This window comes from Pimephales promelas, chromosome 8, assembly GCF_988280905.1.
Source record: "Pimephales promelas chromosome 8, fPimPro1.hap1.1, whole genome shotgun sequence".
Classification (NCBI taxonomy): Eukaryota; Metazoa; Chordata; class Actinopteri; order Cypriniformes; family Leuciscidae; genus Pimephales; species Pimephales promelas.
Genome location: NC_142776.1, coordinates 15,919,599 through 15,933,905, shown reverse-complemented (window position 1 = coordinate 15,933,905; position 14,307 = coordinate 15,919,599). Strand labels below are relative to the sequence as shown.

Here is a 14,307-nt window from a genome sequence, read left to right as displayed (position 1 = left end):
TTAAGTTTGTTTTTTTCCCTCATTATTGTACACACAACATCCCTTATTGACAGAAAAACACAAAATTGTTGACACTTTTGCACATGTATTAAAAAAAGAAAAACTGAAATATCACATGGGCCTAAGTATTCAGACCCTTTGCTGTGACACTCATATATTTAACTGTCCTTCAGATGGTTCTACACCTTCATTTGAGTCCAGCTGTGTTTGATTATACTGATTGGACTTGATTAGGAAAGCCACACACCTGTCTATATAAACCTTATGTAGCCCCGCCCCTTTTCAGTGCTGCGCTTGTTGTCTTTTGACTTCCGGTCTGTATTTTGACAGCGATCTCTCATAGGTATGAATGAACTGCTCGTAAAAAATTTCCCGGTCAACATTTGTTAAGACATCTGCTTTACAATGCTTATGATAAACATTACAATGCTCAGGATAACTTTTGTTAACTCTACAATAAGTAAATCCACTTCACCAGCTAATTACTCCGACAGCGATGCCATAGAAATATACAGAGCAACCACGAAACCGGAAGTTCAAAGACAATATTCTAAAGATGACGGCGCCCACGTTTCTCTGGTGCATAAGGTCTATAAGACCTTACAGCTCACAGTGCATGTCACAGCAAATGAGAATCATGAGGTCAAAGGAACTGCCTGAAAAGCTCAGAGACAGAATTGTGGCAAGGCACAGATCTGGCCAAGGTTACAAAAAAAATTCTGCTGCACTTAAGGTTCCTAAGAGCACAGTGGCCTCCATAATCCTTAAATGGAAGATGTTTGGGACGACCAGAACCCTTCCTAGAGCTGGCTGTCCGGCCAAACTGAGCTATCGGGGGAGAAGAGCCTTGGTGAGAGAGGTAAAGAAGAACCCAAAGATCACTGTGGCTGAGCTCCAGAGATGCAGTCGGGAGATGGGAGAAAGTTGTAGTAAGTCAACCATCACTGCCAGTAGCGGTTCTAGGCACGGGCGAACCGGGCAGTCGCCCGGGGCGGCATTTCTTCATGTCACATGGGGGGCGGCACGAGCAGTTAAAAAAATCCTTTGTGCCACGACGTTTTTCTATTTTTTATCATTTCGATTCAATTATTGGCAATGGCGCCCTGCTTGCTGAGAAGGTGCCGTGCGCAGAAGCGATGTCAAGGGGATCTCCTGATTAGTTCAGGTATCGCGTCTTTTGCGCGCTCGAGTTTGTTATTTCAAATCCTCTATGTTTCAAATAGGCGCACGGGAAGCGCGCTCATTATGCGCTCACGGGAAGCGCGCTCATAAACTTTTCAGTATGGGAGTGCACATGCACCCAAACACTTGGGTGTTTTTTCTCTTCTCCGTAAATAAATCTTTTAGCAGAGCTACAGCAAGCGTTTTTCTGTGGTGGAAATACTAGTTACTAAAACTTCCTTGTCGTTGTGGAGAGCGCAGTGTAATGAGTGCATGGTTCTATAGCAACAACAGCCATGGGAAAATCAGTACGAATTTTACTATTAATAATAAAAGATAATCTATTGTGCATTATAAATGTCAGGAATGAATTTTTATTGACTCATTCTTTTTATAGAGATGATTTAAATGCTGAAATGTGAGGTTTATCTTTTTATAAAAACCTTTTTTTATGTTAACCTTTTTTTAAGTTTAGTTAAAAGACACTCCTTTAAAACAAATCTTTAATGCTATTAACTTGGTCAATTGATTTCACTGTGTATTAGGCTTTTTGAACAAGATTCTGTGTATGTGATCATTTTGTTCACTATATTATGTAATCGTTTTCATAATGATCAACTAAAATCCACTTTAATTATGTGTTTGTAGTAAATATGCAAAGTTTCCCCTCAGTGCAAGACACATGAAAGCCTGCATAGAGTTTGCTAAAAAAACACCTGAAGGACTCCAAGATGGTGATAAATAAGATCCTCTGGTCTGATGAGACCAAGAAATAACTTTTTGGCCTTAATTCTAAGAGGTATGTGTGGAAAAAAACCAGGCACTGCTCATCACCTGTCCAATACAACAGTGAAGCATGGTGGTGGCAGCATCATGCTGTGGGGGTGTTTTTCAGCTGCAGGGACAGGACTGGTTGCAATCGAGAGAAAGATGAATGCGGCCAAGTACAGGGATATCCTGGACGAAAACCTTTTCCAGAGTGCTCTGGACCTCAGACTGGGCCAAAGGTTCACCTTCCAACAAGACAATGACCCTAAGCACACCGCTAAAAAAACGAAGGAGTGGCTTCACAACAACTCCGTGGCTGTTTTTTTTAATGGCCCAGCCAGAGCCCTGACTTAAACCCAATTGAGCATCTCTGGAGAGACCTAAAAAAAATGGCTGTCCACCAACGTTTACCACCCAATCTGACAGAACAGGAGAGGATCTGCAAGGAGGAATGGCAGAGGATACCCAAATCCAGATGTGAAAAACTTGTTTACCATCTTCAGCTTTCTTCCAAGAACGTGCAATATCACAATATCCCTCATTTAATGAATTTCCTCCCAAGGCATATAAACACACTGACTGTGTGATGTCTTTTGGACCATACAGGTGTAACATGTAGTGAAAGAGAACTCAATTTGGTACTCACAGAGGACTGTACCTGGATCCTTAACATTACCTCCATAATACCTCCTCCATCCTTACCCCCTTCAATGAAAGCACCAAGAGAATGTTCTGACCAGCTGAATTACTGTCTCCACAAGAGTGTCTTCCCCCAAGATGTAAGACTCCCTTGACCTCTGCCATTGAGAGGCTGGACAACGTTTCAGAAATCATCCCTCACCATCTGCTTTGTTGTTGACTTCAGTAGCCAGCATGACACTTTCTCGAGGATTGTTTAACAAACGGCAATAATTCCAAAAGAGTTGCTAAAACTGCATCAAATTTCCAAAAACCTATCTATTCACAACACCACCATGACCCTCAGGAATCCTAGTCATATTGATGCCATAGTATCACACCAATATTGTTGTATTAGTGTTGTAATATGTCTCCCAATGTACTGTGTACTGTGTACACTATCTATATTGTGTCTCATAGCTTGTCCATAGTCACTGTTACAGTATGTGTGCATTAGGTATATTGTTCTTGTTCAGCAATATCATATGTATACTGTGGTTACAGTCTTAAAATGTAAAATAGTTTTATGTGCAATTGACACTAGGATCTGTAAAAGAAAAGCACATTTTGTCTCTCATGTACTATAAATACATGTTTGACAATACATGACAATGGCACGAAATTATGTACTGACTTGACAGCACGTTTGGACAAACAAATGGAAGAAGGAAGTGTTACTGTCAATCACTCTGAGATACTCACGATCCATAACAAGCCTCAGTTCTAAAATGCACAGTTCTCAGCATTAGAACAGACTTAAAGCTACACTGTGTGATTTTTACCCCCATCTAGTGGTGAAAAGGTATATGACCATCCAGTGAACAGTTTCTGTTCCTCTCAATTCCGATTTCGTTTTAACTCCTACGGTGGCCAATGTAGTCCAAGATTAACATGGCTTCCAGTTCGACCTCGTCTATGAGTGTTCCTTCAAGTGATGAGGTTATTTTAGAAAACTATTATAATTTGCAGTAATTTAATTTGTCAGGTAACAGGTTATGACATCTACTGTATGTAAAATGAATAATAGTTTTATGTTTTCGTTATTTTATTTTTTTTTACCATTTCATTGCTAACATCAGTTATCAGGTTCCCAGACGAACGCAAGTTAAAGCATCTAGCTGTGGCACACACTCTTAGCATGGTGAGGGGGTCCGGATACAGGCCTGCCCAGAGACAGAACGTGCTGTGTAAGGAGCGCAACAGAAGGACTGCCCACCTCAATGCCCACACAAAAACACACAAACTCTGAAACACCCGAAATCTCCTGCCAAAACAATACGCCACCCTGCCATCAAGATATTAATAGACTGCAGGGTCACGTCAAATCATGGACTGTGAAAATTATCAGCATGCACCTTGGCCATTACAGGGCGTTCCTTAATACCCCAAGGCTTATGCACGGAAGGAAGAAGGAAGAGGAGAAATGAAAGAATAGAAAGAAGTGAAGAATATGAAGGATGTCTGTATTTTTTTGTTTTTTTGTTTGTTTTTTACTGATTCTAGCCAACTGGAAGATTAGTCAGCACTTACAAGAGGTGTGTGTGTGTGTGTGTGTAAAAGCGTGACTGGCAGTGGAGTTTAATATAAGTGTGAAAATCTGAGCCCATCTGTGAAGAATCCAGACCTCTTAAAGTGAAACAGAAATATGAGGAACTTTTTTACTCAATACAAGAGATGGTCAGCAAGAAACGATAAATGTGATCAGGAAGCATTTACATTACCGTTCATATTTTATCAGTTTTATGCATTCCCAGGGAATCAAACTCAATGTTAGCAATGCTAGTACCATGCTCTACTGTCCGAACTAAAGGAACATACACAGCAAGATTTAAGAGTATTTGAACACTTAATCTTAGTAAAGTAACTTTTATCAGTGCTACAGAATCTATCGTTATTCTGTATGTTGTACGACATCACTAGCGTAAGGCAAAGTTTACATTTTAGGCTATATAATTTTCATACTGAAGTGTAGGCTATAGTCATAGTAAGGTGTCATAGTGTGAAAAATATTTAGTTCATACAATAATACGTCTTAAATGAATAAGATTACAGGACAGATGTGAAAGTGAAGGTGAAAGTCTCGCTAAGAAACAGCTAACTAATGCTGTGTTCCAGGCAACCTGTAACCCGTGTTTTTCCAACCTTATACCTGTGAAAGTGCACTGGAACACAGCACACCATGATATTTATTTATTTATTTATAAACATTTATTAAGAGGATCAGCCCCATGAGATGAAACATCTCGTTTTCATGGGGGTCCTCAGTAATATTTCCAAACAATAACGAAAAGTAAAACAACAGAGTAGATACAATATGCAAGATACAAGAAAAACCTCAATGCACACACACACACACACACACACACACAAGCTCCCACTATCCCCCTCTTCACAGATAGAATAAAGTAAATCACAGTGGTTCCCAAACTGTGACCACTAAACAATAAATCTTAAACACAGCATGATGGTGTTCTAAAAGTCAAGCATCTTAAGAGTAGTGTTAAGTGCGACACACAATAAACCCAAAATATAACTGACAAAGTTAACATCACTAGCTATGTATATTTCTACATATAAACACATTCACACACCCAAAGATAACATGACACATATTAATGTTAAATCCAAAGTACTAGAAACATAGACAAGTATTCTGAAGATGTGATAACAAAGCAGTTCAGAACAGAGGAAACGATGTAAGCGAGTGGACAGATGCAGGAAGGCTGTTCCAATCACGAGGGGCTTTAACACAGAAAGCAGTAAAGAAGATCTGTTCGTTGTGACGAAGATTATATTGTGAACTAAAAGGCACTAAATATTGCGATAAATAATTTGGGTATTGAAAGTAAATGCATTTAAATATAAGTTGAAACCAATGATATTGTCTTCTGGCTGAAGGTGCAAGCCAAACCAGCTGGTCATACATCACACAATGATGTGTCCTATAGGGGCAGCGAAGGACAAATCGGCACAGGCTGTTATATACCAAATCGAGAGAGTGTAGACAAGAGGCAGTAGTATTAGCATATATAATATCTGCATAGTCCAGTATAGGTAGCAGCAACTGGGAGACTATTCTTCTCCTAACCTGAAAATTAAAGCAGTCTATCGATTGATATATATAATTAGCCAAGCAACAATAAAACTTCCAACATACACAAATAGGCTTAATTAACGTTACCTGTCGAGAAGAAAGCTAGTAACGTCGGCGTCCTTTTTAAAATCGTTGCTCGTCATGAGCTCTTTCCATCTTGGAAAGGCCACTCCAATATTTAACTTTGTCTTGTTGATTTGCCTGTTGCGTTGCTGTCTTAATTCTCTTTTCGTTTCCTTGGCGACTCTGATACGTATCTTCGAGAATAAGAGTGATCCTCCATCAGCAACATACTTTCAATAAGGCTTTCAGGTTTTTATATACCCGTATTTTCCGCTCTTTAAGGCGCACCGGATTATAAGGCGCACCTTCAATGAATGACCAATTTTAGAACATTTTTCAACGTTTGACTGGGTTTGCGTTATGCATCCACAAGATGTGCTAAAGGGAATGTAGCGAGTGCGCGGCGCCAGAGGTGAGGCGTTTATTAGTGTGAGTGCGCTGGGGCGGGCTCGTAACTGTGGGACAGTGTGTCTATTCGTGTGTCTGTTAAGAGTGAGCGCTCGTGAGCGGGAGGCACACATAGCCTGATTTATTACACATAAATTGATCCACATATAAGGCGCACTGTCGTTTTTTGAGAAGATTAAAGGCTTTTTAAGTGCGCCTTATAGTGCGGAAAATACGGTATCAGTCTCAAGCAATCCCCCTCTTCACATTCGACACGCTGTCACGCGAAAGGCGAAGCTTGAATTAACGGGTATGTCCCTCTTTGGCTAATGTACTTTCAAGATGGAGGGGCAACATGGCGACCGACATTAGAACCCCTTACCCGTATGTATTTTCAATGGCACATTATACACTCACGAGAACTCATTATTACTTGAACAAAGTAAATATACTTTAATGAACATATATGAAGAGTTCAGATGCAAAAGCCTCTAAGTGCCATTTGAAATTTTCTTCTAGAACGATTATTTTAATCAAGCTTGTATATTAAATTTCAGTAATTTCACTTTAATAGCAATGAAGATTATCTATTAATTGTCATTTAAGTGAAATTACTGAACTTATATATACAAGCTTGATAAAAATGATCATTCCAGAAGAAAATTTCAAATGGCACTTGGAGGCTTTTGCATCCGAACTCTTCATATATTTTTGAAAGAACTAAGTGTTTTTAGCTAAGAATAAACTAAAATAGTTACACAGTGTAGCTTTAAGAAAATGATAATGAATCTGATGCTGATGAAAAATGCCCTTAATGAAATTTCAATAAACTTGCCTTCCTCACGATGGGACTTCCATCATTAATGAGTTGTGCTAGCATCATGGCAACATTATGATCAATGGTGGTAGAATGATCTGTTCTCTCAGCAGAATTCCCCACAAACGTACCCAACGCAAACACAGCTGCACACCGCACCTGCAAAGGAGACAACAGAAAACATTCATGAACCACACAACAGCCATGGTTAGGGTTATGGTACTTATAATGTGGTACTTCTATAGTAACAAGGTAGAACTTGTTTTGGAGGATATTTAAAGATGCACATTTTGGACAGGAGTAGACCTGTGCTGAAAATAACAGAAAAATAGAGAAACCAAGAAATCTATGTAATCTATGTTTGCAATGCATTACAGCAGATTAATGGTCCCAGTTAAGGATCTGAATTTGCAGGGCACTGTAAAGATAAACTATACATTTTAGGGGTGCAACGATACCCTCATGTCACGTTTCAACACATATCACGGAACTCATAATACGATATTATTGTGATACTTCAAGACATACTGTATCATACAAGGTTAACAGAAAATGTACTGTTGATTAAAATGCTAAATTTGGTATTACATTGGGTGTTTAAATGAACAGGCCAGGACTTGGTGCTGATAACCCAATGCACAGGACAATAGTGACAGCAGAATAAAAATACTCAAGATTCTGAAGATGAAAATACAGAATTATTTTAGACTAATATGCTTGCACTCTGTCACTGACTAAATATGTTTAAAATAACGCAGGTCACTTTTTACTGGTAACATAAGACATTTGGCATTATCAGGACTTACAAATATTCCCCCATTGCATTATTATACATTATATTCAACATTACAAATAGTAGTTTAATGTAGTATTGACACTAAAAATCTGAAAACTTTTCTCACACAGAAATTTTCATTTTGGGTGAACTATACACAATAAATATTGTCACTATCCACGACATATATTGATACATTTTTGTATTGCCATATACACTTACGTAAAGGATTATTAGGAACACCAGTACAATTTCTCATTAATTTAATTATCTAATCAACTAATCACATGGCAGTTGCATCAATGCATTTAGGGCTGTGGTCCTGGTCAAAACAATCTCCTGAACTCCAATCTGAATGTCAGAATGGGAAAGAAAGGTGATTTAAGCCATTTTGAGCGTGGCATGGTTGTTGGTGCCAGACGGGCCGGCCTGAGTAATTCACAATCTGCTCAGTTACTGGGATTTTCACGCACAACCATCTCTAGGGTTTACAAAGAATAGTGTGAAAAGGGAATAAACATCCAGTATGTGGTAGTCCTGCTGTGAGCGAAAATGCCTTGTTGATACTAGAGGTCAGAGGAGAATGGGCCGACTGATTCAAGCTGATAGAAGATAGAACATCATACTGTACCTGTTACCACTGTGCAAGCAGTTCTAAAGGTGAAAGGGGGTCAAACACAGTATCAGTATGGTGTTCCTAATAATCCTTTGGGTGAGTGTACTGTGGCATGATATTTTGTTACACCCCTTAATATATTTACTAGAAAATCTACAACTAGATTGTCTAATAGTAGTAAAATATTAGTCTGGCCAACTTTCAGAACCTCTGGTATGGGATCAGACAGGAGACTGTAGAGCTTCTCATGGGCACTATCTCGAACTCCACACCAGCGTGCAGAATCAAAGTTCTGCCAGATTCTGCCCAGACAGATTGCCACCCACTGCCTCAGGAGAGGGTGAGGGTCGTTGAGCTGCTCCAGACAGATTGCAATCAGGTTACCCTGCAGACATGCCTCCTGATGGACAATGGTCAATGGTCAATGAATCATCAGGGACAAAAAAATAAAAATAAATAAATAAATAAACAAATAAATTAGTGCTGTCAAACGAATATTTAATCGTGATTAATCACATTAATGTCATAGTTAACTCGCGATTAATCGCACATTTTTATCTATTCTAAATGTCTTTTGATTTCTTTTTGTTACATTATTTTTTTTCTCATTTTAATGCTCTTATCAACATGGAAAAGTGGATTGGCTTGTTTAGTGCAAATGTTTTTTTTTAAATTATTATTATTGAAAATAACATTGGATACATTGTGTGAGAGATTAATTGTATACGTTAGTGTGAAATTGAGCACCATGCTCAATTTCACACTAACGTATACAAATAATCTCTCACACAATGTAACACTGTCTATCAATAAAAGGGTGAAAGAAATACTGACGAGGTCCTGATATTGACGAGGGGGCGGAGAATTCGCATCATCTCTGTGTGTGTGTGTTAGCTTGGCCATCATCAAGTGGTGTTTCAGACTGGACGTGTTGCGATGATTTTAGCTCAGTTCACAACGACAAAACAAACAGATCACTTGGTCTTGTCAATGGGACAATTTGGCAACTTTTTAAAAGTAAACTTTCCATTCAGATTTTTAGGGCATCCATTTCGGCGTCTCGCGCTCGTCATCCACTCAAAACGTAACATTACTATTTGGCCGGCTCGCAAGCCGAAACGAGTGTGTGCGGCACAAAACGTCCTCACGCTGCGCTCTGAAACACATTCATTTCGACGTTTTGTTGTTTCTTCGACCAAAGTGCAAGCGGATCAAGACCGTAAACAAAACAACAGGCACGCCGCAAACACACGTTTCGGCTTGTGAGCCGGCTTTGAGTGGATGACGAGCGCGAGACGCCAAAATTGACCAGGATGCATACCGCGTCCTGTTGCAAAAGCATGTGAAAAAAAGACAAAGTTTGCTAGGACAAAAAGACCGTTAATCGCGAGATAAAAAAAATAACGCCGTTAAAATGGGTTTGTGTTAATGCCGTTAATAAACGCGTTAAACTGACAGCCCTAAAATAAATTTAAAACAAATATTACACTGTATAATTCTGAGAGTAAATTATTGGGTATAATTCCATTAAAGTTTGGAAACATTAAAAAAATCTAAATAATATATAAAATAAAATATATATAATATAAAAAAAATAAAAAAATGCTCTTAGATAGATAGATAGATAGATAGATGATAGATACCTGTCCTGTGTTGTAGTTGTTGACAATGACAGCAAGTATAAAGACAGCCATAGTTCGATGCTCAGCCTGAATAATACGGCACAGACGATAAAGTTAACAAAACAGATATTGTTTTGAACAAAGTGGAAAATGATTCAGTACCATCTGAATGATACTTACGGGCATGTACGGGTCAGCCAGCACCGACAAGAAGTACTTGTGCCCATTGTCTTTTACAAGATCAGCTTGGCATGACTACAGAAAAAAGAAAGAGGGAGAGAAAAGCAGGAGGGAGAGTAGGCGAGTGTAAAAGAGAAGGAATTGAAGGCGTGACAAAAATGAAACAAACACCATACTGACAGCTGACAACTGTTTCTACCAATTTTGCTGCCTGATAAAAAAAAAAATTAAAAAATTCTTACATCTGAGTTTTCTCTGAATAAAACACTTTATTGAACTGAAATTGAACTGTGAAAAAAATTGAATTGCAGCACGTGATACACTTCACTGATAAACCAATTACATAATAACAGACCTTGGAATGACCAGAAAGAGAGAGACAAGCTATTTGTCCCATCTAAAACAGAATGTGTGTTGGAGGATAGTGTGGGCAAGGCGGAAAGTGCAAGTTTTACTATCGACTGCTTGTGCTCCGTTTCATCTGGTAAGTTTGTTAAGTGCCATGTGCTTCGGTGAACTGACCGATGACACATACTGATCACTCTATACAATATAAACAGTTCTGTATATAGCCTACTGTATCTGAACAGTAAAGGTTTAGGGTCAGTAAGATTTTAGTTTGCAGCATCGTTTGCATGCAACTATGGCAGACATTTAAAAACATACAGTATGGTACCACTGCAAAACCGCCTGTCCCTGTAGACTGATGCAGGGATGACGCCAAAATCCAGAATAATAATGCGCCACTAGTTCTGTCGTTTCCTATCGGTTTTTATTATCGGGTTTTCAATTTATCAGTAAAATACATTCTGCTTTTCTTTTTTCTTTTAAATAGCCTGATTAGCAGCTTTGGAGTGTGCTTTGCTGCAGTCTCTGTGAGGGATGTGCATGAATGATCATCTATCTCGGCAGGTGTCTTAAACACTGCTGTCAGAGACAGATGGCAAACCGCTTTCACTTCCACTGCCCTTCCAGTGCCACACTCCAAAATACATTTACAACATTTACTTTTACTTACAACATTTACTTACATTCTGAATATTATTAAAGTTATATAACAATAATTTAGATTAAAAATCTTTTGAAATAACATTAATCCTTCACTACACCATTAATGTGCATTAAAAAAAGAAAATCATGATACTTAAGAAAAAAACATTTATTTATTATTATTATATTTTTTTAAATCAGTGTAGCACTTATAAAACAGTAAAATCAGAAAAATATATTTACTTTCTAATGAACAATTCATCACATCATGTTATTCCAAAGAAAAGTTGTAGTTACTTATCCTTCCTCTGAAATGTCCAACTGACTAAATGTTAACCAATAGCCAAATAGCTACTTGGATATCAAGCAAATTCATGTTTGGTTTGGCTGCATTTTTGTAAGGGATGCTCACTTTTCAATTTCCAAGAGAGTAATTATGAAAGTCAAGTGGGATTCTAATGGCAATTTACGCTGACTTTAATTCTGATTTATTAATAGAGTTTGTTAGATGAGTTTTTCCACAAACGAAAACAAGGAACAAACTTGAATGTGTCTGATGTTTCTGCTGTACAAATACATTCAAATGTACAAATGGGATACATTTCGGAGATCTTAAAGAAGAGCATTTTCAATTGTTTCTATTCATTTTTGGCCTTTTTCTGGTGAACAATGACTTAATGCTGAGCTGACATGAGTTAAACTAGGACTGTCTAAACCGCGAGTGTCTGATCATAATCTAAATTATATTGATCAATCAGTAATGCAAATAAAACACATTGATTGAACGATCTATCAACTCTTAGATAAAAATAAATAAATCAATAAATAAATGTTTTTTTTTTGTTTTTGAAAAATGCAAGAGATACATATCAATAACACTGTATACGCCAATAAACAGAGAACTCCTTCATAAAATAGCATTATTGAATATGGTCTGAAATAGAATTTTGCTAATGGAAACTGTTCTGTGAAAATTTTCTGTGGAAACATTTAAACATTCAGTTGTTTGTACAACAATTAAGTTTACAAATTCATTTTTTTTTTCCTTTTTCTTAATCAAATTTTGTCATTAAAATAAACAAGAACATGATTCTAACTTTACATATTTAAACTTTTAAAATATGCTAGTTATACCATTTTATTACATATGCAGATATTCGCATATATCAAAATGTGATTTAAATGTTTATTTTACAATATTCAATAACGTTTGGTAACTGTCAGAGCCTTTATTTCCAATAACCCATCTGAGAATTATTCTATTTCATTTTAAATAAAAATGAATAGATCTACTGTGAAACATGCAATATTATGTTTACCACAATTTTTTATTTATTTATTTTTAATCAGATTGGAGTATCACGTTAGATACAGTATTTTCAATTATAAAAGGTTTGTAGCTGGTCATTAGTATCTGAATGTTAATTGTTTAGAAAATGTACACTGTGTGGAATTTTGGTTAAATCAATTGCTGAATTGCAAGGGATGAAGAGTTTTACATACACTATCTACAGCTAAGATCTTTGCCCAGATGAAGACCAAAAGAGGCCTGAGCTCTCTCGCTGAACTCTGCAACAGTTTCAAGACGTATGGAAAAATCCCCACTGAAAGTGCCTGCAGAGAGAAATATAGACAGAGTGTGTGTGTATGAGAGAGAGAGAGAGAGAGAGAGAGAGAGAGAGAGAGAGAGAGAGAGAGAGAGAGAGAGAGAGAGAGAGAGAGAGAGAGAGAGAGAGAGAGAGAGATTAGAGGATGACGTGATTCAAGGTCATTCTTTGAAAAACTTGATTGATTTATTTAGATTTCTTTCTTTCAGTTATCTTTTATTCAGAATATCATTGTTTGATTGTGTATGTGAATTCCAGAAAACCCTGGCCGCTACATAACTATATTAACATCCAAATTCTACATAAGGCAGGGATGGGTAGCTTCAGTCCTGGACGGCCACTATCCGGCAGAGTTGTGCTCCAACCCTGATAAAAACTCCCCTGGCTGTAGCTTTCTAGTAATCCTAAAGACATTGATTATCTTGTTTAGGTGTGTTTGATTAGGGTTGCAGGTGTATGTAAATTGACTGACATATGTATTGTCTAAAGGTTTCTTAAATACAGTTACATAAGTAGTAGTTTAGTTTATGTAAGCTTTAAAGTAAAATAAAGATACAAATAAATGTTAGAGGTGTGTTATCTGCCATCTCACCAAACTGACGGCCCAAGGACCCAGGTCCAGAAATCTCCCCAGCAAATCTAGTGCTCTCAGTCTGTGTACCTGACTCAGAAGGACCTAAGAGAAACCAGATTGGAGAAAATTAATCTGATGTTCTGCTCTGTTCCACAGCAAGTGGAGTCAGTGAGGAGTGGACAACAGTGTGTCAGTGTTTAACTCTACAGCAGGGCCATGGATGAAATAAAATGATATATTTATTATACCCCACACCAACAGAAATAATCTAAATGTCTTACACCCACACATACACAAAAGCAGGAAAAAAATACATTCCCATTGACAATGGAAACTAATATAATAATTTGACCAGGTGCTTAGGCTCTCACACGCTCCCTGTGGGCTGGCACAAGCTAATCACTGCTCAACCATGTGTATGAACATCTGTGGTTAGAGGGGTGATTCATTAACACGTCAATATGTGTCTGTATTATTGATAAAAGGGGTGGTCAAAATAAGTTTCATTCATGCAAAATTACGAATATGGTAAACAGGATTTGATGTCATGCACCAGGACCTCAACTTGTGAAAGACTTACAAGCTAAAATGTCTCATTAATGGGGAAGGAAATTACTTACTTTTCCTTTTTGTTTAAATCTACTTAATAATAATACTGACCAGTCTAAATTATATTAATATAATATGATATACAAGGAACACCATTTTATAGTTGATGAATGGTGTATGCTAGCCTTACTTACACGGATGTAGGGTTAATGTACATAAGCCAAGGTTGGGAAATAATGATGAATGTGAAAGGTTGGGATACAATGATGTATGACAGTCTAGACACCTTTAAAACAGTACTAAATGACTTCACATGTAAGTTGGGCGCTTGTCTGCAAAGATACAAAGCTCAGTCTCCCACAAAAGGGAACACTGCTCCAGATCTGCCGATATCAAATCAAGATATCACATCTACAAATGTCTACG

The 14,307-nt window shown here is 37.6% G+C and overlaps 1 protein-coding gene across 9 annotated transcripts in view; it reads right to left on the bottom strand.

The window, feature by feature from the left end:
* The window catches only part of rptor (regulatory associated protein of MTOR, complex 1), a 402,321-nt gene that overhangs the window by 182,582 nt on the left and 205,432 nt on the right, over positions 1-14,307 (bottom strand). For all 9 annotated transcript variants that reach the window (XM_089134067.1, XM_089134063.1, XM_089134065.1 and 6 more), the window contains 6 exons: positions 13,351-13,434; positions 12,655-12,765; positions 10,162-10,236; positions 10,003-10,068; positions 8,568-8,759; positions 6,987-7,127 (listed from right to left, as the gene is read on the bottom strand). In XM_089134067.1, the coding sequence (XP_088990193.1) occupies positions 6,987-7,127; positions 8,568-8,759; positions 10,003-10,068; positions 10,162-10,236; positions 12,655-12,765; positions 13,351-13,434 (669 nt within the window). The remainder of the gene's footprint in view (positions 1-6,986; positions 7,128-8,567; positions 8,760-10,002; positions 10,069-10,161; positions 10,237-12,654; positions 12,766-13,350; positions 13,435-14,307) is intronic.